At 41.2% G+C, this 26,081-nt stretch overlaps 1 protein-coding gene across 16 annotated transcripts in view; it reads left to right on the top strand.

Annotated features, from left to right (window-relative positions):
- Positions 1–26,064, top strand: part of USP3 (ubiquitin specific peptidase 3) — a 236,728-nt gene extending 210,664 nt beyond the window's left edge. For all 16 annotated transcript variants that reach the window (XM_060417834.1, XM_042252354.1, XM_042252353.1 and 13 more), the window contains 4 exons: positions 16,703–16,821; positions 18,004–18,117; positions 18,253–18,320; positions 22,358–26,064. In XM_060417834.1, the coding sequence (XP_060273817.1) occupies positions 16,703–16,821; positions 18,004–18,117; positions 18,253–18,320; positions 22,358–22,523 (467 nt within the window). In that variant the 3' untranslated portion in view covers positions 22,524–26,064. The remainder of the gene's footprint in view (positions 1–16,702; positions 16,822–18,003; positions 18,118–18,252; positions 18,321–22,357) is intronic.
- The last annotated feature ends 17 nt before the right edge of the window (positions 26,065–26,081 follow it).

The raw sequence follows: 26,081 nt of genomic DNA, 5'->3' as shown, positions 1-26,081 counted from the left end.
TCCAGGCAGACGTATGGTCGCTAATCAATGACAAAGGAGGCAAGCCTATACAGTGGAGAAAAGGCAGTCTCTTCAATAAGTGAGAAAACGACAGCTACATGTAAAAGAATGAAACTAGAACATTTTCTAACATTATACACAAACATAAAATGGATTAATGACCTAAATGTAGGATTAGATATTGTAAAACTCTGAAGAGGAAAACACAGAACACTCTCTGGCATAAACTGAAACAATATCTTTTTGGATCCACCTCCTACAATAATGAAAATAAAAACAAATAGGACCTAATTAAACGTAAAAGCTTTTGCATAGCAAAGGAAACCATAAACAAAACAAAAAAAACAACCCACAGAATGGGAGAAAATATTTGCAAATGAAGCCACCGACAAGGGACTAATCTCTAAAGTATGTAAACAGCTCATGTAGCTCAATAACAAAACACCAAACAACCCAATCAAAAACTTGGCCATAAATCTAAACAGACAGATGGCCAAAATGCACATGAAAATATGCTCAACATCACTATTAGAGAAATGCAGACCAAAACAGTGAAGAGGTATTACTTCATACCAGTCAGAACGGCCATCATCAAAAAGTCTACAAACAATAAATGCTAGAGAGAGGGTGTGGAGAAAAGGGATCCCTCTTACACTTTGGGGAGAATGTAAGTTGGCGCAGCCACTGTGGAGAACAGTATGGAGGTTCCTTAAACTGAAAATAGAACTACCATATGTATGACCTAGCAGTCCCACGCCGGGACACATATCCAGAGGAGACCATAGTCTGAAAACACACACGCACCCCAGTGTTCACTGCAGCACTGTTTACAATAGCCGAGACCTGGAAGCAGCCTAGATGCCCACTGCTGGAAGAGTGGGTAAAGAAGGTGTAGAATATATATACACAGTGGAATATCATTAAGCCATAAAAAAGAATGAAATAATGCCATTTGCAGGAACATGGACAGACCTAGAGATCATTATACTAGGTGATGTAAGTCAGATAGGTATCTGCCATGTGTCACTTACATGTGGAATAAAAAAAATACTAAATACGAAACAGAAGTAGAGTCAAATACATAGAAGACAAACTTATGCTTACTAAAGGAGAAAGAGAGAGGGATAAATGAGTTTTGGATTAACAGATACACACTATTATATATAAAATAGATGACCACCAAGGACCTACTGTGTAGCACACTATACTCAGTATTTTGTAATAACCTATAAGGGAAAAGAATCTGAAAAAAATATATATGTATGCATAACTGAATCACTTTGCTGTACACCTGAAACTAAGACAGTATTGTTAATCAGCTATACTTCAATAATAAATAAATAATAACCTTACTGTTAGCTTTAAAAAATATATGATAGGGTGTGGTTCTCTTTTTGTTTGCCGTTAATAACAATTAAGGGCACTATTTTTTCTTGGATGGTTCATAGTGTGATTAGTTTTAGTTGAGTGATACACATTTGTTTATTAAATGGGAATGGAAATGTGTAAAACTGTTGCTTTTACATGCTTAAAAGTCTACTTGGCTAGTAGTTTGCTTTTGTGCTTTTTGGATTTGTAATTGTTAACGTTGTTAGTCACGCTCAGTGGTGTCCAACTCTTTGCAACCCCATGGACTGTAGCCTGCCAGGCTCCTCTGTCCATGGAATTCTCCAGGCAGAATACTGGAGTGGGTTGCCAGGTTAGTTTCCATTTAAAAAGGAACAGTGATGGTGAGAAACATGACTGACATTTGAAATCATGTAATTGAAAGGGTGTATATTGTGAGAGGCTAACCAGTCCATTCTAAAGGAGATCAGTCCTGGGTGTTCTTTGGAAGGACTGATGCTAAAGCTGAAACTCCAATACTGTGGCCACCTCATGCGAAGAGTTGGCTCATTGGAAAAGACTCTGATGCTGGGAGGGATTGGGGGCAGGAGGAGAAGGGGATGGCAGAGGATGAGGTGGCTGGATGGTATCACTGACTCAATGGACGTGAGTTTAGGTGAACTCCAGGAATTGGTGGCTCTTTGGGTCGCAAAGAGTCGGACACGACTGAGCGACTGAACTGAACTGAACATAACCTCAGGTCTAAATTGTAGCAAAAATATCATCCAAAAGGAAAGAAAATGTAGTTTAATATTACTAATACCGTAAATCAAAGAATCCTAAATAAAATGTTAGCGAGTAGAATCCAGGACTGTCCTAAAACAATATATATAGAGATCAAGTAGGATTTAGTCCAATAATGCAAGACTGATTTAATATTAGAAAGTATAATTTATTGGGAGAAGAAAAATCAAAATGCCCAAATAGGTTTTGGTAAAATTCCAGATTACTGATTAAAAGCAGCAAAAGCCCTTTTATCATAGGAATAAACATGTTCTTAACCTGTTGAAGATTATCCATTGAAAGCTGTCAGTGATCATCCAGTTAACAGTGAAGCACTAATGACTTTGCATTACAGTCAGGAATCAGCCAGGAGAACTACTGCTGGGGGACAAGGCAGTAGATAAGGAAGAGAAATAAGAATAAGTAATGAAGAGGAAAGACTAAATTCTTACATACCTAGAACATTTCAAAAGAATCAGTTGGAAATTATGAAAGAATGTTTAACACTAGCTCTCTCTGAAATATAGGACTGGGCAGGAGACCCACTTTTTCTGGCACTCAACTTACAAAAATAAGCACAGGTATTAATTTGATAAATAAGTTCTTAATCTGGAGCCAAAAAGTTTAGTAAGATGGCCAAATAGAAAACAGGCAAAAAAAAAATTAACCTTCTTACGCATAGCAAAAGATCCTATTCACACTTGTATTGAAAACCTCTAAAGTACTTAAAGATAAATTTATTGAGAAATATGCAAGATGAAAAAATTGTAAAACTTTATAGATTGCCAGAAAAGGCCAGAATAAACAGCTGTGTCATATTCTTGGTTGGGAAGACCCAATATGGTAGAGATGTCAGTTTCCCCCCAAATTACTCCCAAAATTCTGATTAGTTCAGAATTTCTTCTACAAGCAGATATTCTTAAGAGGAACTAAAATGTTTTAAAACAAAAATAATGGAGCAGGACAGAGATAATATAAGTAGTGTCCTAGAGGCACTAATTTAACAGGTACAGGTTTAGAAAATATGTATATGGGAATTTACTATATGGCAAAGAAGACACTTCAAATTAGTGGAGAAAATAAAGAATTAGTCAATAAATTGTATAAGTGAAAATTTATTGGGAAACATTAATTTCATTTGTAATGTACATGTTTTCCCATTAACTTGAGGCTTCGAGATTTAGTGTGAAAAATAAAAAAGGACATCATAAGAAAACATCTTTATAATTGTAGGAGAGTGCTAAGTATATCACCAAGGCTAGAAATTAGTAAATTTAACTGTATAATGGTAAAAGATGCCATAAGCAAAGTGGAAAAGGAGTTAATAAACTTGAAACTAATATTTGTAACATATATATATAAATATATATATATATATATATATATATATATAAAGTACTTGGCAAATACATGAATAAGAAAGAAATGCAAGACTTTCCTGATGGTCCAGTAGTTAAAAATCTTCCCGCCAATACTTGGGACACAGGTTCGGTCCCTGGTCTGGGAAGACACCACATTCCATGGGGCAGCTAAGCCTGTGCACCACAGCTGCTAAGCCTGTACTCTGGAGCTCATACTCGGCAACAAGAGAAGCCACCACAATGAGGCCTTCGTGCCCCAACTAGACACAGCCCCAGTGCAGTCAAAAATACATCTCAAAAAAAAGAGAGAGAAATGCACATGGTCAGCTTAACATCTGGAAAAATACTAAGTCTCAATTATATTCAAGAAAGTATAAGGAAAGCAAAATTGGTCAAGATGATAAAGACAGATTACATGCAGTATTAGTGAAAGTTTCCTAACGAGGGAACTCATATATTGGTGTTAGGATCAACAGCTGATCATATAGCTTGATCCTACAGTTGTTGATCCTACAACTGACCAATAGCTAGGCCACAGAAAGAAAGCCACAAAATACTGTAGAGTCAAACACTATCTATGGAAGTATGTATACAGATTTATCCCATGAATTCTTCCATTTGTATAAGATTTTAAAAAATATGTGCACTGAAATTCTAGAGCAGCGTGCACCTGTTCACAGTGATTATCTTAGTGGATAGTGGGATTCAGAAAGAAATGGAACTATTTTTCATCTCTTTTATATATTTTTAGTTTATTGTATCACTTTCATATATTTACTTTGGGGGAGTAAAACAAAATGTGGATTATTTATGCACACTTCCAAATTAGTGCCCTGTTAGATTTATGTAGTACATAAAGTGATTCAGTAACTTTAACAAACTACTTTTATTTTCTGCTCTCTATAGGATAGTATTTAACAGGTCTTTTTTTAAACACTTCCTTTTTTACAAGTCTTATATTTAAATTTTTGGCTGTACCCTGCGGCATGTCGGATCTCGGTTTCTCAGCCAGGGATCAAACCTGTATCCCCTGCATTGGAAGGCAGAGTCTTAGCCATTGGACCACCAGGAAAGTCCCTTTAAAAACAGTTTCTATAATTCGTTAGACTGACACTTGGAAATATTATGCCCTGAAACCTTTAAGAATCTTAAGAGTTTCAGAAGCCACCATGGCATACACACACACACACACACACACACACACACACACACTTTTCCTCATGAAATGCAGTGAAGTACAAATGAAAAAGTTGGCCAGTTTCCTCAGATCCTTAGTAAAGGTAAGTAGAGAACAACAAAACTTGGCTGAGGTGTGAGTGCTGGATGCCTCATAGACTGGTCACTGATCATGTGACTCACATCTATATATGAGCTCTGTGGTGAAATTCACACTCAGCGCTGCTGCAAAATATTAAAATGGAGTACATTTTAGGGTCATTCAGACTTTTCATATAGTTAAGACATCAAAGCAATTGTCAGATCTGTGAATGTCAAGGAGATGTTTCAAACAAAGTCTTTGTATGTTTATTGTAAAATTGGGGGGAAATTCAAAAGAGCACAAAAAAGGAAAGCAAACTTCCCTTATAAGCCTATTTCCAGAAATACCATGGTTATGAATATTTTAATTTAGAATCTCATTTAAAAAACTTTATAAAAAGGAAGCAGTTGAAGCTTTAGAATGATTGTGAGTTGTCACTTTTTAACCCATAGACACCTTGATAAACAGACCTTAATTTTCCAGACGAGCTAAAGCAGCTTTCTAAAATTCATAGGAAGATGACTGGTAGTGGGAGTAGTTCTCTACAAACCTGGCGAGGATTTATAACGTCATTTATTGAAACTCCCTAGAGGCTGCCCCTGGCACAGCAGTCTACTGACCATCGTCTGGGTTTAGCTGCAGGTGTGGGCTGGGAGAGATTGGAGGCAGGAGGAGAAGGGGACAATAGAGGATGAGCTGGCTGGATGGCATCACTGACTCGATGGATGTGAGTCTGAGTGAACTCCGGGAGTTGGTGATGGACAGGGAGGCCTGGCATGCTGCGATTCATGGGGTTGCAAAGAGTCGGACATGACTGAGCAACTGAACTGAACTGTGGGCTTCCTGTGGCGGTTCCAGGGAGAGTTGAGAGAACACAGAGAGGGCTCCTAGAAGCAATTGGGTCACCCTTTTTAAAACTGAGTGTTGTACATGCTAGACTCAGCTTGTATTGAGTTGTCTAATGGGCATTTTATGTCTTCTGTTTCATTTCGGTATATTATGTATGGCCTCACTTGAAATGGAGGGAACTCTGTACTGTTTTGTGCATAAGTTGGCCGTGGGACCACTTCCTTGTTGGTTACCCCATAAGTTTAGTTTAAGCCTCTCAAAAATTCAAGAGGAATAAAAACACAAAGGAAGAAGATGTTCGAAAGTAAAAAGATGCTGGCAGAGGTTGAAATTATGTCAGGGAGAAGAGAAGGACCGGAAGGTTGCTGGAGGGAGGGGCTCTGTTTCAGAAAAGGAGCAGCTGATGCGGGGTGAGGCAAGGTGCAGAGGAGGCTCAGGGTGTGCGTGGGAAGCGGCTCAGCCTCCCAGTGGAGGGAGGGCTGCCCTGTGGCTGCAGAGGTGCCCACCAGTGTGGCAAGGAGGGAAAAACAAGAGGGCAGTCCAGAGGACCTATGCATTTTACATTTTGGTCTCAAAAATGCAAATGAGTTGCTGGGAAATACTGATACATTCTTTCACTAATCTCAACATTTAGAAGGGTATCAAAGTCCTGAAATTAGAGGTTCTAAATAATTATCATAAGACTTTTACAGTGCCTACCTACGAACTCACTAGTATCTCCCTCTGAACAACTGCATGCTTCCATACAGGAAAGTGGTTCAGTGCAGGTTAAATATAGGGGGAAAATGCTGCCCCACCATCAAGTTGTTTTCTTTCTCAGTGTTGCATGGCTGGGGAGACCTTGAGAAGGGTGTCTTGCTAGCAAGTCATAAAAGCACCTGGTTAATATGGGATAGAGAAGCTGAGTAACCTGGCATCTCAGAGTCATCATTCTTGCCTCCTCTCTTATTTGTTCATGAAAGTTTTAGGCAGATACTGATTTTAATTTTTTTTAAAGCTTTTTTTTTTTTAATGCTGGTAAAATATACATGAAACTTACCACGTTAATAATTTTTAGGTGTACAGTTCAGCAGCAGCCAGTAAACTCACAATATTTTGCAACCATCACCACTATTTCCAGAACTTTTAAAATCACCCCAAACAGAGAATGTACTAATTAAACAATAACTCCCCATTCCTCTCTCCCAAGCCCTGGTACCTCCGTTCTACTTTCCATGACTCGTACTGTGGTCCTTCTGTGACTGGTGTATTTCACTTGGCATGGTGTTTTCAAGGTTTATTGTTACTGTGGCACGTATCAGAACTGCCCTCCTTTTTAAGGCTAATACTCCATTGTACATATGTACGACATTTTGTTTATCCATTAATCTGTTGATGTAAACTTGGGTTGTTTTTACCTTTTGGCTATTATGAAAAATGTTGCTGAAAACATAAGTGTGCAAACATCTGTTTGAGTCCCTGCTTTCAGTTCTTCTGAGAATATACCTAGGAGTAGAACTGCTAGATCATATGGTAATTCTTTAATTTTTTGAGGTACTGTCAGACCCGCCAGCAATTGAGGACTCTAATTCTACATCTTCCAAGACAATAGAAATGAAAACAAAAATAAACAAATGGGACCCAGTCAAACTTACAAACTTCTGCCCAGCAAAATAAACCAGAAACAAAATGAAAAGACAGTCTACAGAATGGGAGAAAATATTTCCAAACAATGTGACTGACAAGGGATTAATCTCCAAAATATACAGACAGTTTATACAACTCAACAACAAAAGCAATTCAACAGAAAAATGGGCAGACAGTGTAAATAGACATTTCTCCAAAGAAGAAACACAAATGGCCAACAGGCCTATGGAAAGATACTCAACATCACTAATTATTAGAGAGGTGCAAATCAAAACTACAGTGAGGTACCACCTCACACTGGTCAGAATGGCTATCATTAGAAACCCTACGAATAACAAATGCTGGAGAGGGTATGGAGAAAAGGGAATAATCCTCCTATACTGTTGGGAATGTAAGTTGGTGTAGCCGCTATGGAAAATAGTATGGAGTATTCTCAGAAAACTAAAAATAGAATTGCTGTATGGTCCAGCAATCCCACTCATGGACCTATATTCAGACAAAACTCTAATCCAAAAAGATACATGCACCCCTATTCACAGCAGCACTGTTCACAATAGCCAAGATGTGGAAATAACCTAAATGGTCATTGAGAGATGAATGGATAAGATGTGGTACATAGACACAATGGAACACCACCCAGACATAAAAATGGATGAAATAATGCCATTTGCAGGGACATAGATGGATCATTTTAAGTGAAGTAAGCCAGAAAGAGAGAGACAAATGCTATATGGTATCACTCATGTGGAATCTAAAATATGACAGAAAGGAACCTACCTGTGAAATAGAAACAGCCTCACAGAGCACAGACCCGCCTGTGGCTGCCAAGGGGGAGAAAGCAGGGGCAAGGGTGGAGGGGGAAGTTGGGCTTCCCAGATGCAAAGCTATTGCATACAGAATGGGTAAACAGCAAGGCCCTAATGCATAGGACAGAGAACTGTATATTCAACATCCTATGACAAACCAAAATGCAAAAGTATTTTTAAAAAGAATATATATATATATATATAACTGAATCACTTTGTTATACAGCAGAAATTAATACAACATTGCAAATCAACTATACTTCAATTTAAAGGAAAACCGAATGCATGAGGGTGGGTTCCAACTCCAGGTGGTGACACAGGAAGATCCTGAGCTTACCTTCTTCCATGGATGCGCAAATTCCAGCTACGTATGGAACAATTTGCTTTGAAAAAACCCTAAAAACTAACAGACTCCTGCACATTGGGCAAGTAAGAAAGAAACCAGATTGTAGTGGGTAGGAAAGGCTGAGACATAATCTCACCATAACCCCTCACCCAGAGCTTCTTTGTAAGGAGGGAAGGGTTTGAAACCCACCCAGGCACTCCAACTTTTAAGGCCTGCACCTGCGAGGTAAGGCCTCAAAATATCTAGCTTTGAACACTAGCAGGGCTTGCATCCACCAGACCCAGGAGACGTGGAAGTGGCTCTTAAAGGGCTCATGCACAGGCTCTCAGGGCTCCACACTGAAGCAGTCATTTGAAAAGCACCAGGACTTGCCTCTGAGGCTTATCTGCTGATCTTAAAGCGTCAGCCTGAGAGGCAGGGGCCTGCTGGGGTTCCCTCTAGGGATGCAGGCTGGAGGGCACCACCTTCTTGCTCTTCTGCCTTGGTAGACCCTGCAGATGCCGTGTTTTTTGTGTGGTTTTTGCTTGGCGGGGTCGGGGGGGGGGCATCTTTATACTCTGTTTCTGTTGGGCTCCAGCCAGCAGGCACCATCTTGGGGCTGTCCCCTGCCACACTCCAGAGCACCAGCATCTCCTGGAGGGAACTTTTACACGTGTCAGCTCCCACCTAGGGATGCCCCTTGATCACCTGGCATGCATTCCTGGGCCCTGTGAGACTATTAACAGTGGAAAGACAGTTCTTGGCCAACTGCCATCCCCACAGCATTGCACAGAAACACAGACTGAAGTCCACCCAGTCTTGAGATTGCTTGTGCAGGAGCCTTGGCCTGAGGGGCAGGCCTCCAATCTGGCACAGTCCTAGGGGCCAGCAGAGTTGCTCTCATAGAATGGAGGCCAGTGGCCACAACCTTTGTGCTCACCTTTGGCCTTGCCCTAGGTCACCAGTATCTTCCAGCAAGAGGCTTACACCCTTGTCTGGCCCTCAGATTTTTGTAGCTGCTTTCAGGGGACACCTTTGTATCACCTGACTGGTGGCCAGCAGGGGTCATGCTCACAGGTCCCACAGGACTGTAAACAACCACCCCCTCTAGGCACAAGAAGCAACAGACTAGGAGCTCAGCCTTTCTTTGAAAGAGGCCTATTAGCACATCATCATAGCTGCAGCCTGAAGGGTAGGCTTTTAAGTAAACACACATCTAAGGCTCACCATAATCAATTCCAGAGAGTGTGGACGGTGAGTGAGGTCTTCTTTTGCCATGCTCCACAGCTCCAGTATCTCCTGGAGGGGAGCTTTCACACACATCTGCTGCTCCTGTTTTTGTGGCTGCAGCCTACGGGCTGCCTCTTGATTGCCTGTCTCCAGAGGCCCGGGGGAGGGGGCTTGGGTCCCTTGGTCACACAGGACTGTAACAGTGTAGGCCACCACCCCCAGGGCGCTGCGCAGATGGCCAGCCTCCCTATCTAGAGCTTTGGCCTGAGGCACAGGCTTCTGGTTTGACGTACATCTAGGGGCTTACAGAAGTCCTCTCAGGAAACAGAGGCCAGGGAGGCCATCTCATAGATCGTTGGTATCTTCTGGAAAAGAAGTTTATACTCTCGTCTGGACCCCAATTTTTTGGACTCTGGTGGGAGGGACACCTCCAGATCCCATAGGACTGTATATATTTGCATACTTTAAAATCTGCTGCCTGAGATTTTTCCCTTTGGGAAAATGACAGGCCTTGGCATACCTTCAACTCCTGAGAACTATTAACAATAAAATAGGCAGCTGTTTAGACAATCAGAAAGGTTTGAAAGACAGCCAACAGCTAGAGCATGGTTAAGCAGTAAGGTTCATCACCTACACAAAATCAACTCCTTCAAGACTGGGGAGTTGGCTCTTGTATTTAATACGCAGAGTCAAGCAAAAGGACTATGGTCCAAATGAAAGAACAAGACAAAGCCTCATTTAAAAAAAAAAAAAACCAACCTTAAATAAACGGATAAGTAATTGACCTGCTAGAGTTCAAAATAATTGTCATAAAGATACTCACCCGTCTCAGGGGAAGAATGGGTCAACAAACAGAACTTCAACAAAGAGATAGAAAATAAAAGTACCAAGTATTGAAGTCACAGAACATTTGTATTATAGAAGTGCCAGAAGGAGTAGAGAGAGGAAGGAGCAGAAAACTTAAATTTGAAGACATAATTGCTGAAAATGCCCCTAATCTGGGGAAGAAAAGTGACATCCAGATCCAGGGAGCCCAGGGATTTCCAGAAATACTGAACCCAAAGGAATTTACCAAGACACATTATACTTAAAATGTCAAAAGTTAAAAACAAGGAGAGAATCTTAATTTTTCAGCAGACACTTTGCAGGCCAGAAGGGAGTAACACGACATACTCAAAGCGCTGAAAGAAAAGAAATTCTATCAAGAATATTCTACCTGGCCTATTTATCACTCAGAATTGAAGGCAAGATAGAGTTTTCCAGACCGGCAAAAGCTAAAGGAGTTCACCACCACTAAGCTAACTTTATAAGAAGTGTTAAAGAAACTTCTTTAAGATGAAAATAAGGGGCACTAATTACAAAACATACAAAAGTGTAAATCTGTCAAAGGTAAATACATAGTAAAAGGAGTGGATTAATCACTTATAAAACTAGAATGAAGGTCAGACAGAAGTAGTAAAAATAACTGTAACTGCAATAGTTAAGGGAGGTACAGTATAAAAGGATGTGACTTAAATGTGGGCAGGAAGAAATTTAGAATGTGTTTTAACTTATTATCAACTTAAAATAGATTGTTATAAAGTTCTAACTCTTTCATATGTAAGCCTCCTGGTAACCACAAAGTAAAAACCTATAGTAAATACACAAAAGATGAGAAAGAAATTTAAGCATATCGCTAGAGAAAGTCGTCAAACCACAAAGGAAGAGAGCAAGAAAACAGAGGGGAACTATATAAAACAGCCAGAAAACAATTAAGAAAATAGTAATCGGCACATACCCATCAATAATTGTGGTTAATTATGTCAAAAATTAAATGTAAATGTACTAAGTTCTCCAGTCAAGAGACAGAGCAGCTGAATGGGTTAAAAAAACAAGACCCTTGTATATGCTATCTAGAAGAGACTCACTACAGATGATAAGGACTCAGAGTGAAAGTAGAAGGATAGAAAAATACATTCCATGCAAATGGAAAACAAAGGAAAGCTAGGGTAGGCATATCAGACGAAATGGATTTTAAAACAAAGACTGCAATAAGAGACAAAGACGGGTGATATGTAATGATAAAGGGGTCAACGCAACAAGAGGGTGTGACATTTGTAAATATTTAGGCACCCAACGCAGGAACACATAACTATATAACGCAACTATTAACAGACTTAAAGTGAGAAACAGCAATACAATAGATAGTGGGGACTTTAATGCCCCAATTACATCAGTGCATAGACCATCCAGACAAAGAATCCATAAGGAAACACTGGCTTTAGATGATACATTAGATCACATAAATGTAACAGACAGACATACAACATTCCATACAAAAGCAATAGAATACACATTCTTAAGGGCACAAGGAATATTCCCCAGGTCACATTTTTGGCCACAAGACAAGTTGTGGTTTGTTTTTTTTTGCACCACATCACACAGCTCGTGGGATCTTAGTTCTGGACCCGGGAACAAACCTGGGTCCTCAGAAGTGAAAGTGTGGCTTCCTAACCACTGGATCCCTAGGAAGTTCACCAAACAAGTCTTAATAAATTTAATGAGGCTGAATGCTATCAAACATCTTTCACACCCATGATGGTATGAAAATAGAAGTCAACTACAAGAAGAAAATTGGGAAAGTGACATATGTGGAGCTGAAAACCACTTGCTACTGAACAACTGGTGGTTCAGAGAAGAAGTCAGAAGAGAAGTCAAACAGGACTTTCAGAGAAATGGGAAAGGAAATACAGCACGCCAAGCTCACAGGGTGCAGCAAAGGCAGCTCTCAGAGGGGCTGTGCGTGCACGCTCAGCCGTGTCCGACTCCCGGTGACCCTGTGGACTGCAGCCTGTCAGGCTTCTCTGTCCATAGGATTTCCCAGGCAAGAGTACTGGCGTGGGTTGCTGTTCCCTTCGCTGGGGGATTTTCCCAAGCCAGGGATCAAACCCGTGTCTCCTGTGTCTCCTGCGCTGGCAGGCAGATTCTCTACCACTGCTCCATCTGAGAAGCTCATTACAGGGGAAGCTCAGAGCAATAAATGCCTACCCTCAAGAAACAAGAAAAAGTTTGAAAAACATAGCTTTATACCTCAAGGGACTAGAAAAAGAACAAAAAATGAAATCCAGAGTTACTAGAAGGAAGGAAATAACAAAGATCAGAGCAAAAATATATGAAATAGAGACAAAAAAGACAGTAGAAAAGATCATTAAAATTAAATGCTGATTCTTGGGAAAGATAAACTAAACTGCCAAACCTTTAGCTGTGATTTACCAAGCAAAAAAGACAGAGGACTGGGAATTCCCTGGCGGTCCAGTGGTTAGGGCTCTGTGCTTCTACTGTACGGGGCATGGGCTCACTATCTGGCTAGGGAAGATCCTGCACGCCATGGGGCACGGACAAGTAAATAAATGACTAAATGAAAGGCATATTAAAAACAATCTTAAAAAAGAGGACTCAAACAGATAAAAATCAGAAATGAAAGAGGAAACATTACAACCAATACCAGTAGCATCATTCACAGAACTAGAACAAATAATTCTAAGATTTGTGTGGAACCACAGACAACCCCAAATAGCCAAAGCACTCTTGAGAGAAAAGAAAAAGCTGGAAGTATTATATGCTCCCTGCCTTCAAATTATAATTCAAAGCTACGGTCATCAAAATAGTATAGCATTCACACAAAAACAGATGTACAGATCAAGGGAACAAAATAGAGAACCGAGAAGTAAATCATGTATACATGGGTCAGTTAATTTATGACAACAGAGACAAGAATGCACAATGGAGAAAGGATGGTCTCTTCCATAAAATGGTGTCTGGAGAACTGGACAGCCATATGTAAAAGAAGGAAATTGGACCATTAACTTAAACACCAATTAATTCAAAATGGATTAAAGAATTGAACATTAAGACCTGAATCCTAAAATCCCTGGAAGAAAACATATGCAGTCAGTTCCTTGACATCAGTCTTGGTGATGATTTTTTGGATCTGACTGCAAAATGAGAGGTAACAAAATGAAAAATAAGCAAGTGGGACCACATTAAAATAAAAAGCTTCTGTAAAGCAAAGGAAATCATCAACAAAATGAAAAGGCAACCTACTGAATTTGGATCATGTATCTGATAAGGAGTTAATATCTAAAATACATTTAAAAAATTTTGCACAACTCTATAGCAGGGAAAAACACACCTGATTATAGTCAACCCTTGAACAATGAGGGGGTTAGTTCATGTGTAATTTATAGTCAGCCTTTCATATACACAGTTCTGCTTTATGGGTTCAACCAGACACAGACTGTATAGTATTGTAGCTGCTAAGTCACTTCAGTTGTGTCCGACTCTGTGTGACCCCACAAATGGCAGCCCACCAGGCTCCGCTGTCCCTGGGATTGTCCAGGCAAGAACACTGGAGTGGGTTGCCATTTCCTTCTTCAATGCATGAAAGTGAAAAGTGAAAGTGAAGTTGCTCTGTCGTGTCCGACCCTCAGCGACCCCATGGACCGCAGCTTTCTAGGCTCCTCCGTCCGTGGGATTTTCCAGGCAAGAGTACTGGAGTGGGGGGCATTTGCTACTAAAAAGTATCTGCATATAAGTGGAGTCAGCTGTAAGAAATGAGCAGATCTGAATGGACATTTTCCCAAAGACAAACAGAGGGCCAACAGGTATATGAATAGATGCTCAACATCATTAATGATCAGGGAAATAAAAATCAAGACCACAAATCGAATACCACCTCACACCTATAAGAGTGGCAGTTATCAAGAAGACAGAAACTAACGTGTTGAGGAGGGTGTGGAGAAAGGGAGCCCTCACTCACTGTTTGTGGGATTGTAAACTGGTGTAGCCACTACAGAAAGCAGTATGGAGGCTCCTCAGAAAATTACAGACAGAACCACCATATGACCTAGCAGCTCCACTGCTGGGTATTTTTCCAAAGAAAACAAAAGCACTAATTTCAAAAGATACACACACCTTCATGTTCATTGCAGCAGCACTTAGAATAGCCAAGATGCAGCGTCCAGTGATGGATGAATGGGTAAAGAAACTGTGATAACACGCACACACTCTCTCATACTCACGTGCACAGTGGAATATAATTCAGTCATGAAAAAGAAATCTTGTCATTTGGGACAACATGGATGGGTCTTGAGGGTACTCTGCTACGTGAAGTAAGTCAGAGAAAAACAAATGCCATATGACCTCACTTCAGTTCAGTCGCTCAGTCGTGTCCGACTCTTTGAGACCCCATGAACTGCAGCACGCCAGGCCTCCCTGTCCATCACCAACTCCCGGAGTTCACTCAGACTCAACGTCCATCGAGTCAGTGATGCCATCCAGCCATCTCATCCTCTGTTGTCCCCTTCTCCTCCTGCCCCCAACCCCTCCCAGCATCAGAGGCTTTTCCAATGAGTCACAACCTCACTTAACGGAATTTAAAAAACAAAAATAAGTTCATATATAAGGATAACAGATTGGTAGATGCCGGGATCCAGGGCGTGGGGTCGGTAAAATGGGTAAAGGGAGTCAAAAAGTACGATTTTGCACTTGTAAGTCATGGGGATGTAATGAATAGCATGCTAACTACAGTTAATACTTTATTGCATATTTGGAAGTCACTAAGAATAAATCTTATAAGCTGTCATCAGAAGAAACAAATTTGTAACTTATGGTGACTAACTGTAACTAGATTTATTGTGATCATTTCACAATATATATAAATACTTGAAACTGATGTTATAGTTTTAAAAAGTATGCTTAAAAAAAAAAAAAACACATGGGTCCTCTGGACACATGTTGGTCTGTGTAGAATCTGGCCCATTCATAAATCCTGCTAGACTTTGCCCCACTAACTTCCCTGAAGGGGCTCTTCCTTATACTCTCTGTAATGCCAAGGTTGACTATGACCTGAAGACTCTTGAGTACAATGTTGCCTTTCCTTATATGCTGTTTGTGCTTGCGACCCAACCAACTTCTCAAACCAAGCATCATACTGTTTTAAAGATGTATAAAGGCGTTATATATGATCTATAAAGACAAGCCAAGAAATGACTGAACAAAAGTTGGGATAGTGAGTACTTCGGGGGTGGAGTGGGGGCGCTGATTGGGAAGAGGCACCTAGGAAGCTCTGAACAGGGCTGGCCACCCCCTCCACAACTCTAGGGGATGCCACTCACATAAACTCTGGCTCCCCGAGTACGAGATAGTGCCTATCCTTACCAGAGTGGTGGATACAAAGGCATGCATATTTTTCTCTAAAAAAATAGTATATTAATTCTCACAGAACAATGCATTCATTTTATATGGATTTCTGAATATATTACTGATTGTGCCAGGATTCGGCAAACTTTTTCTGTAAAGGGCCAAATGGTAATTATTTTAGGCTTTTCAACAAATAAAGCCTGTGTCACAGCTGCTCGGGTCTGCTGCTGTAGTGTAAAAACAGCCAGAGAGTGTATAAATGAGTAGGTGTGATTATATCCCAGGCTTTATTTACAGAATCAGGTGGCTGGGTTTGGCTTGGGGCCAAAGTTTACTAAACCCCAGATGATGCAGTTAAATCTTTGAAAGGAAAAAATATACCTATGGTCCATCTCACAGGATTTTGAGTAGAGTGTGAAACAAAGGATTCATTGGTGATATTGTAGGAAGGTCAGTGATGAAGCCTTTTGTAATCTATGTTTATTTTTGAATAAATTCTGACTGTGAAACATTTGATCTAAATTTGACTTTTTTATGAACTTGGGGTTCTGTCCTTTGTTATATAAGACCTTGAGAGAAAACTGCTGTTTGAACCTTGATTTCATTAGGGAACCACTTCTGTCAGAATTATTCAGATTACTTCTTTTACTAATAATAGTAAACCCAACTACAATAATATCATTTGTCATGAACTGATCATCACCAGACGTTAGACATGATGCCAGGCACATTATACATGTTACTTCTCTTCTTCACAACAGTTCTTCAATGTAGACTTTTTTGAGGGTCTCCATTTTGCGAGAGAAAAGCTGACTCTTCTAAGGTCACATAGCTAATAAAGCTGAGATCTGAACCCGAATTGTTCAATTTCAAAGTTCATAGTCTTTTTTTCCCTACAGTACACTTCCTCTGTAAAAGGCATCCTCATTTAATGCTGCCAAAATCAATTTTGTTTTAGATTGTCTTCGCAGTTTTACTGACTTAGAAGAACTTGATGAGACAGAGTTATATATGTGCCACAAGTGCAAGAAGAAGCAAAAGTCCACTAAGAAGTTTTGGATTCAAAAACTACCCAAGGCAAGTGTTGCATTTCAAGTTATAATGCAGTTTTGAGGGGGAAAATACTTATGATTGGTTGGAAGACAAATTATTTTTCTAACTTTATATTTATATAATCTGCATTGGTCTCTAGGGTTTTCAATAAAACTAAGCCCTTTATGAATTCATAAGTAAATATGTCCTGATCACTATTTACAGAGCGTGACGGGTGGGGTTTCCCCACCACACCACCAACATGCAGTTCTGTGACACCATGGGTGTCCTACATACAATTCAACTCCATTCTGACACTCTTTACTCAGAGAGAGCATCAGATTCCACGGGTAAAGGCACTCAGTCCCACAAGATCCCCTCTACATCAGAGGTCATCACAAGCCCAGGCTGTTACTTTGGGCTTAGGCTTCTGAAGGGACAACTGCAAACTGAGGGCTCCTACGACTCCTTGCTTGGACTTCAGACATCAGTCACGTGTCCCCATTGTCACTCCTCCTCGTGACCGACTAGGTAGAAATCAGAGGTCCCCATGACCCTCGTCCCTTCTTGGGTTCCATTAATTTGCTACAGCAGCTCACAGAACCCAGGAAACCTGTCTGCTCACCAGATTATCAATTCACGACAAAGGATGTTAAAGGATACAAATCAACAACCAGATGAAGAGATAGAAAGGGCAAAGTCCTAAACAAAGGAGTTTTTGTCCTCATGGAATTTGGGGCACGTGGAAGAGCTCTGGTTCCCCAACCTGGAAGCACTCCAAACCTTGTCCTTTGGGCTTCATTAGACAGACACGACTGATTAAATCACTGGCCACGGCTGATCGGTCGACCTCCAGTGCCTCTCCCCTCTTGGGGGTCAGGGAGGTAGGACTGAAAGTTTTAACTCAGTTTCTTGATTGGTTCTCTTGGCAACAAGCCCCCATACCTCACTAACATAACAAAAGATCCCTCTGTGTGGCTCTCTTCACTTGGGAAATTTCAAGGCTTTTAGGATCTTGTGTCAGGAAAGGAGACAAAACTAAACACATTATAAATCACAGTATCATAAAAAGGTATTCATGGAAGAAACCAATATCAAGATCAAAAGGAAAACTGATAGACTGCCTAAAATATTATCTAAGAGATATTAGTACCATCAAGTAGTTAATTTTGATTGAAAGGTAAATTAAGTGCTTGTTTATAGTTTTTGTCTTTATTTCTCATCCAGGTGCTATGCTTACATTTGAAAAGATTTCATTGGACAGCATATTTAAGAAACAAAGTTGATACATATGTAGAATTTCCCCTGCGAGGCCTAGACATGAAATGCTACTTACTAGAGGTAACGTAATTACGTTTGTTAGTAAAATTAAGTTTTCACGGAGAGAGGGTGGAGGTCATTGAGGTAGGGAGATGCTGATGTCATTGACCACTGCTCCTAACTCAGTCCTGGGATACCTTCTCCCCTGATCTGTAGCCCGAGAACAGTGGCCCAGAGAACTGCCTGTACGACCTTGCTGCTGTGGTGGTGCACCATGGCTCTGGGTGAGTATGCCAGCGGGCTCTCTTGGGGTTGGGAATAGGGCAGTAAAGACCTGCAGTTTTGTACCACTCTCAGTAACTCTCTCCCAGCTCCCTCTACAACAGATTGACATTCATTCACTAAAATGGACAAAAATAGACAAATTTAATTCAGATGATCATTATATCTATTACTGTGAGCAAGAACCCCTTAGAAGAAATGAAATAACCCTCACAGTCAACAAGAGTCCAAGATGCAGTACTTGGGTGCAATCTCAAAAATGACAGAATGATCTCGGTTTGTTTCCAAGGCAAACCATTCAAATCACAGTAATCCAAGTCTATGTCCCAACCACTAACACTGGAAAAGATGAAGTTGAACAGTTCTACGAAGACATATAAGACCTTCTAGAACTAATACCAAAAGAAGATGTCCTTTTCATCATGCAAAAGTAGAAAGTCAAGAGATACCAGGAGTAACAGTCAGATTTGGCTTTGGAGTACAACATGAACCAGAGCATGGCTTTGGAGTACAACATGAACCAGAGCAAAGGCTAACAGTTTTGTCAAGAGAACGCTCTGGTCATAGCAAACATCCTCTTCCAACAGCATAAGAGACAACTCTACGCATGGACATCACCAGATGGTCAGTCCTGAAATCAGATTGATTATATTCTTTGCAGCTGAAGATAGAGAAGCTCTAAATAGCAAAAACAAGACTGAGAGCTGACCGTGGCTCAGATCATGAGCTTCTTATTGCATAATTCAGACTTAAACTGAAGTAAATAGGGACAACTACTAGGCCATTCAGGTATGGCCTAAATCAAATCCCTTGCAGTGGAAGTGACAAATAGATTCAAGGGATTAGATCTGGACAGAGTGCCTGAAGAACTATCGTTGTACAGGAGGCAGTGATCAAAACCATCCCCAAGAAAAAGAAATGCAACAGGGCAAAATGGCTGTCTGAGGAGGTCTTACAGACAGCTGAGAAAAGAAGAGAGGCAAAGGCAAAGGAGAAAGAGAAAGATACACCTGTCTGAATGCAGAGTTCCAAAGAATAGCAAGGAGGGAGAAGAAGGCCGCCTTATGCGAGCAATGCAGAGAAATAGAGGAGAACAACAGAATGGGAAAGACTAGAGATCTCTTCAAGAAAATTAGAGCTACCAAGGGAACATTTCATGCAAAGATGGGCTCGATAAAGGACAGAAATGGTACGGACCTAACAGAAGCAGAAGATATTAAGAAGAGGTGGCAAGAATACACAGAAGAACTGTACAAAAATGGTATTAATGACCTGGACAATCACAATGGTGTGATCACTCACCCAGAGCCAGGCATCCTAGAGTGTGAAGTCAAGTGGGCCTTAGGAAGCATTACTAAGAACAAAGTTAGTGGAGATGATGGAATTCCAGCTGAGTTATTTCAAATCCTAAAAGATGATGCTCTGAAAGTGCTACACTCAGTATGGCAACAAATTTGGAAAACCCAGCAGTGGCCACAGGACTGCAAAAGGTCAGTTTTCATTACAGTCCCAAAGAAGGGCAATGCCAAAGAATGCTCAAACTACCGCACAATTGTGCTCATTTCACATGGTAGGATAATGCTCAAAACTCTTCAAGCTAAGCTTCAACAATACGTGAACCAAGACTATCCAGCTGTACAAGCTGGATTTGGAAAAGGCAGAGGAACCAAAGATCAAATTGACAGCATCCGTTGGATCATAGAGAAAGCAGGAGAGTTCCAGAAAAACATCTACTACTGCTTCATTGACTACATTAAAGCCTTTGACTGTGTGGATCACAACAAACTGTGGAAAATTCTTAAAGAGATGGGAATACTAGACCACCTTTCCTGTCTCCTGAGAAACCTGTATGCAGGTCAAGAAGCAACAGTTAGAACTGGACATGGAACAACTGACTGGTTCAAAATTGGGAGAGGAGTACGTCAAGGCTGGTATGTTGTCACCCTGTTTATTTAACTTGTATGCAGAGTCAGTTCAGTTCAGTCGCTCAGTCGTGTCTGACTCTTTGTGACCCCATGAATCGCAGCACGCCAGGCCTCCCTGCAAAATGCTGGGCTGGATAAAGCCCAGCCTGGAATCAAGATTGCCTGGAGAAATAACAACAACCTCAGATATGCAAATGATACCACCCTTGTGGCAGAAAGCGAAAAGGAACTAAAGAGCCTCTTGAAGGTGAAAGAGGAGAGTGAAAAACCTGGCTTAAAACTCAACATTCAGAAAACGAAGATCATGGCATCCGGTCCCATCACTTCATGGCAGATAGATGGGGAAAAAATGGAAACAGTGACAGACTTTATTTTCTTGGGCTCCAGAATCACTGTAGACGGTGACTGCAGCAATGAAATTTAAAGATGCTTGCTCCTTGGAAGAAAAGCCATGATCAACCTAGAGAGTGTATTAAAAAGCAGAGACGTCGCTTTGCCAACAAAGGTCTGTATAGTCAAAGCTATGGTTTTTCCAGTAGTCATGTACAGATGTGAAAGCTGGACCATAAACAAGGCTGAACAACAGAGAATTGATGCTTTTGAACTGTGGTGCTGGAGAAGACTCTTGGGAGTCCCTTGGACAGCAGGGAAATCAAAGCAGTCAATCCTAAAGGAAATAAACCCTGAATATTCACTGTAATGACTGATGCTGAAGCTGAAACTTCAGTTTCAGTACTTTGGCCACCTGATACAAAGAACTGACTCACTGGAAAAGACCCTGATGCTGGGGAAGACTGAGGGCAAGAGAAGAGGGCAACAGATATGAGATGGTTGGATGGCATCACTGACTTAATGGACATGAGTTTGAGCAAACTCCAGGAGATAGTGAAGGATAGGGAAGCCTGGCATGCTGCGGTTCATGGGGTTGCAAAGAGTTGGACACAACTGAGTGACTGGTAGAACTTTCCTTCAGTCTTGGTGGGAAAGCGTATTCCTGAGATACGTTGCAAAGCATGAAGAGAAGGCACACGAAAGCAAAATGGAGAAAGGTTCATTTGAGCCCAGCATTCACTAGTCTATTGTCCACAAAATCCTGAGTAGTCATTACTCCAAAAGACTGCTGATTTCCTTGGCCAATTGATATTTAAATGGAGGGAAACAGGTATTATTTAGAATAAACTTCATGTTCTCTACTTTAATGGTACATTTATTTTGTTATGTAACATTCTTGATTACTTTTTTCCCTTGAAAGCCTGTATTAGGGGTATATTCCTTCCTTTTTCTGGTCTGCTTGAGGATGTTTGTTTTAGCTTCAGAGCTGGCAAGCCACTATCCATGTTGAAAATCCTCTTCCCTCTGAACTTTGTACATATTGCTCTGTTGACCTCACCATTCATAGTTATAAATGATAAGTCCATTACACGTCTGATTCTCATTTGCTTGTTTTTTTCTTTGGACTTAAGAAATGACTTGAGAAGTATTTGTTTGGTAGTTGACAGAGTTACTCTTAGTCTGGTGTCTTCAGCTCATGAAATGTTTTAAGGGTTTTTCTAGCAGTTTGTGAAGGTCTTTGTTCTGTCTAAAGGCTTTCTCCTAACCAGGAGGACTGACTCTGGGGCTCCATGTGTGAGTTGGTGGGTCATGCTGAGAAAGAAAAGCCTTTGATGGTCAAAGTCGGAAAGAAAGTGCTTCCCTGGAGGCAGATTTCTGTCCTATGCTCAGGTTTCTTCTAAGACTGATGGGAAATCTGGTCCTAAGTTTTCCATGTTTCCATAGGCCCTGACCTCTGCTTGTTAAGCTCCTTTGATGTTTAGTTTCTGTTAATCCAGTGCCGTGTAAACACAGCTTTGTGTGCTCCAGAAAATCTTCAGCTTCTGGTCAGTCCATGGCACTCTTCCCTGTTTTCCGGTGTCACTATAGTCCTTGTCATTTCGATGGGTTTCAAGAAGATAAACATGTGAGCTTAATCAGCTGTCTTAAACTACAAATCTCTAGAATTTATTCCATACAGTACTTATTAAAATTTAGTGTCCTTCTAGTATTTTATATGGTTGCACAGATTCTTGTGTGACTTCCGTAGACTTTTTCTTTGATCATTTGACCTTTCTTTACAGGGTCGGTTCTGGACATTACACAGCATACGCAACTCACGAAGGCCGCTGGTTCCATTTCAATGACAGTACTGTAACACTGACTGATGAAGACACCGTGGTGAAGGCCAAGGCCTACATCCTTTTTTATGTGGAACGCCAGGCCAAAGCTGGATCGGACAAACTTTAATACCTCCTCCAAATCATTATTCGTCAACTATGCCGGACAGACGTTTCCAATTTTCCATAAATACTTGATCCAAGATTTAATTTCATTATGCACTTTTCAGTTTCCTGTTTTGGGTTTAGTTTTATTTTGTCAATGGTAGTGACTTATTGAACATGGGCACCAACTAATTTTTTTTGTTTTTAGTTCTACCAGAAAACCTCAGCAGATATTTTGATTTGCTGCTTTAGTTGTAATAATTCAGTTTTTATATGTAGTTTCAAGAACTTAGTTCTATTTGACTTTTTTATATTAATGTTCAGTTCTCACTTTGAGGCACATTTACGTCAATGCTTTGTTACTCTCATATGCTGAAAGCGAGAGATGTTCCCGACTGTGAAGAGCAATGTAACCACCTACTGCCTTCTCACAGATCCAAGGGAGATCAGGCTGGCTCTAAACCAAGTATCATGTGTGCACATAAATCTGTGGCTCACAAGAGTTCAGTGACTGCTCAGTAATCATTCTTTCTGCTTGTAAAAGAGAACAGGAAGGGCATCATTAAATAGACCAGGTGACTGCTGCTCTTGATCTCTCTCAAAGGTGCTGTTTATCAGCACTAACTAAATAAATCGGTTGATTCAGTTATACCTACATTGCAAATTCAAGAATTACTTTTTTTTTTTTTTGGTTTGGGGGCACTTTCATAGAGGAGATAGGGGTACTGAACGGTCCAAATAAGACCAAATACACTTAAAAGTGTTCCAAAAATTCTGTGACTCAGCTACATGTTATCCAAGCATTATTTATCCAGTGTGAAGAAACTGTAGTGTTGTTTGCCTTTTTGAGTCAGCACCTAATTCCCCCATTGGTTGTAGCACTGGGGTTAACTGCATGTCCACTCTAGTCCTGCTTCTTACTTAGCCACCAGAGGTTGAGATGCTACCTTCCAAAGTTGATTCCGACCATCACCTAAACTTCGGGAACACTGTGGAGTCCACAGGAGGAAACTAAAGTCTTTTAAGTTTTGACAACTCTTTAAAGCTCTCACTGGCCTATCCTCATAGCAGAGCAAATGAAAATAGCTTCACTTTGAATAAGTAGAGTTTTTCTTGTTTAGGTTAGCAGCCTTTTAAAATTGTTTTCAAGAAAAGTACGCACCAGCACTGCTGCTGCTAAGTCGCTTCAGTCGTGTCCGACTCTGTGCGACCCCATAGACGGCAGCCCACCAGGCTCCCCAATCCCTGGGATTCTCTAGGCAAGAACACTGGAGTGGGTAGGCACCAGCACTACTTAGCTTTAATTCAAATTGAAATCTGGAACCAGAATCCCATCTAATGAAGCTTCCTGTGCTTTCCAGAAGTGTTTTCAAGCCAGCCTGCTGGTCTTGGGGTGCTGTGCTTTCCAGAAGTGTTTCAGCCAGCCTGCTGGTCTTGGGGTGCTGGTGCACAGCGTACAAATTAGTGAGAGGAGGGAGCTCCGGCTGGGCCTGTGCAAGAGGAACACGCCCATTTTCATGCTCGCTGTTTGTTCCAGTCGGTATTTTCCTCCCATCCCAGTTCTCTACAAGTTCTTACGGGGGTGCAGAATGCAGTTTATGTTAAGCCAGCCAATCAGACTTTCTCATATTATTTTTTTCTGTTAAAAAAAATGGTCCAGATTTTAAGTGTATGGATGTAAAAGAAAGTTGAGTGGCACCCCCCCTAGCTTGGATATTTGAAGCTGCGGGAGCAGAGCTGCTCCATTCCCACTTTAATATTAGCTGGAAAAATCCCACATTTTCTCAGAGCAGAACACACCTGCTAAACTGTTTAAAATAACTAGGAGCAAATTATGTCTGAACATCTACTGTCCAATACAGTGGTCACTGGCCACGTATAGTTAAGTGTTGATTTTAATTAAAAATATATTGAAAACTCAGTTCTTCAGTCACACTGGTCATGGTTGAAGCTCTCAGCAGCCACTGGGCACAGGACCACCCAGGGCTGGACGGTCCACCTGTGTGCGGAGCTCTCTGACACTGCTGGGCTAGTTTCACTGCCGAGAAAAAAGCTTTGCCACCATGTAATCTTACAACTTAAAGAGAGCCCAGAAGATAAAACCAAGAGGAAAACATGTATTTAAAACAGTTTACAATGGTAAATTACATACTTCGAGCCACAACTTTTTGAACTGCAGAAATGACAGTCTCACATAATTTGATCTACTGTATCAGTACATTAATATCACGTCACTGAACTAGAAACGTGCATCTCCTCTGACCTCGCTCCTATGAATCCAGTCTCTTTTGCTTAGAAGATACACAGCTGTAACTTCTAACATTTGCACTTAGATCACTGCGTGGGCCTCAGTTACAATTCCAACAAGAAAGCCTCGAGCAGTGTTGATGGGGGAAAATGGCCTTTCTACCAAATGGAACTTACAACAGACTAGACTACTATGTTGGGGAAAGTGGTCCTCACACAGGCAACACTGTTGACCTAGGAGATGAAGACACCTCCTCTCTTGAATTTTGCAGTGTTTCTCTCTCCATTTTACTAGAGCAGACATGCCTGAAGGATACCATGAAGGTTCTTTGGAAAAGCGACTGGATCCATGTGAACTGTGCACTTGAACACCAGTGATGTAAATGTGCCTGTTTCTATTTTGAAAATCTAACTGTGCAGCCTTATCACGCCTACTTCGAAAGCTGACCTTCGTGCTCTTCAGGGCTGTTCCCTGGCGCCGTGTTGCCTCTAGCACGTGTGGCTTCCCACTCAGAGAGCAGTGTTGAGGCAGGGCCTCATGCTGAGGCACAGGGCTCCTCGGAACAAAGCTTCCTCAGAAGTCCTCCCACACAGGTGGGTGAAAGAAACAGTTTGTGGCAACACAAATCTCTCTCCATGGTGGAGAAAACCTTTGCTTATCCACTGTATTCTACTCAGTGTCTAGTGATGACAAATGTAATGGAATTAAACCAGTAAAGTGTATGGGCCCTGGTTAAGTGTTAAATGTGCATCTCACCTGTGGAACCTACTCAGCAGCTTGGTTTCTAGGGTTGGGGACATATTTATTTCTTAAAGCCAAACCTCTCCTTCATTGGTTTAGTGTGTGTACATACGTCTGTTTAGATATACTTATCCCACTTCCACCTCTGCCACCCCCTAAACTCTCACGTTCCCTTTGTAGCTGAAGTGGCCTCTTCTCGTGGGCCCTGGAGAAGCTCCTGAGCAGAGTCTGTTTCTGCAGCCAGGAACAGATAAGAGGGGACCAGAGCGTGGCCGCAGGAGGGTGCCCACAGTGCAGGAAGGAGTGGGAGTGGGTGGCGTCATGCTGTAGCCCAAGGTCTGTGCATCACCTCGCTGGGTGAGGACCTTCCCCCTCAGGTCTGACTGCGATGGACTGCAGACTTCCCTCTGCAAGTGTTGGTTGTGTGAGAGGTAATCATTTCCACTGAAGCCTAGTTTGTATGATGCTGAGAGGATTACTTGTGCAAGTGACTGATTTAAGTTGTAATCACAGCCCTTTTCTGCTTCACCTACCTGAACTGTTTCATGGAAAGTATCATTAAAGATCTGGTCTCTTCTCGGTTGACTATTATTT

Source organism: Ovis aries, chromosome 7 (assembly GCF_016772045.2).
Source record: "Ovis aries strain OAR_USU_Benz2616 breed Rambouillet chromosome 7, ARS-UI_Ramb_v3.0, whole genome shotgun sequence".
Classification (NCBI taxonomy): Eukaryota; Metazoa; Chordata; class Mammalia; order Artiodactyla; family Bovidae; genus Ovis; species Ovis aries.
The sequence above is the reverse complement of the archived record's forward strand: the minus strand, read 5'-3'. Positions and strand labels throughout refer to the sequence as shown.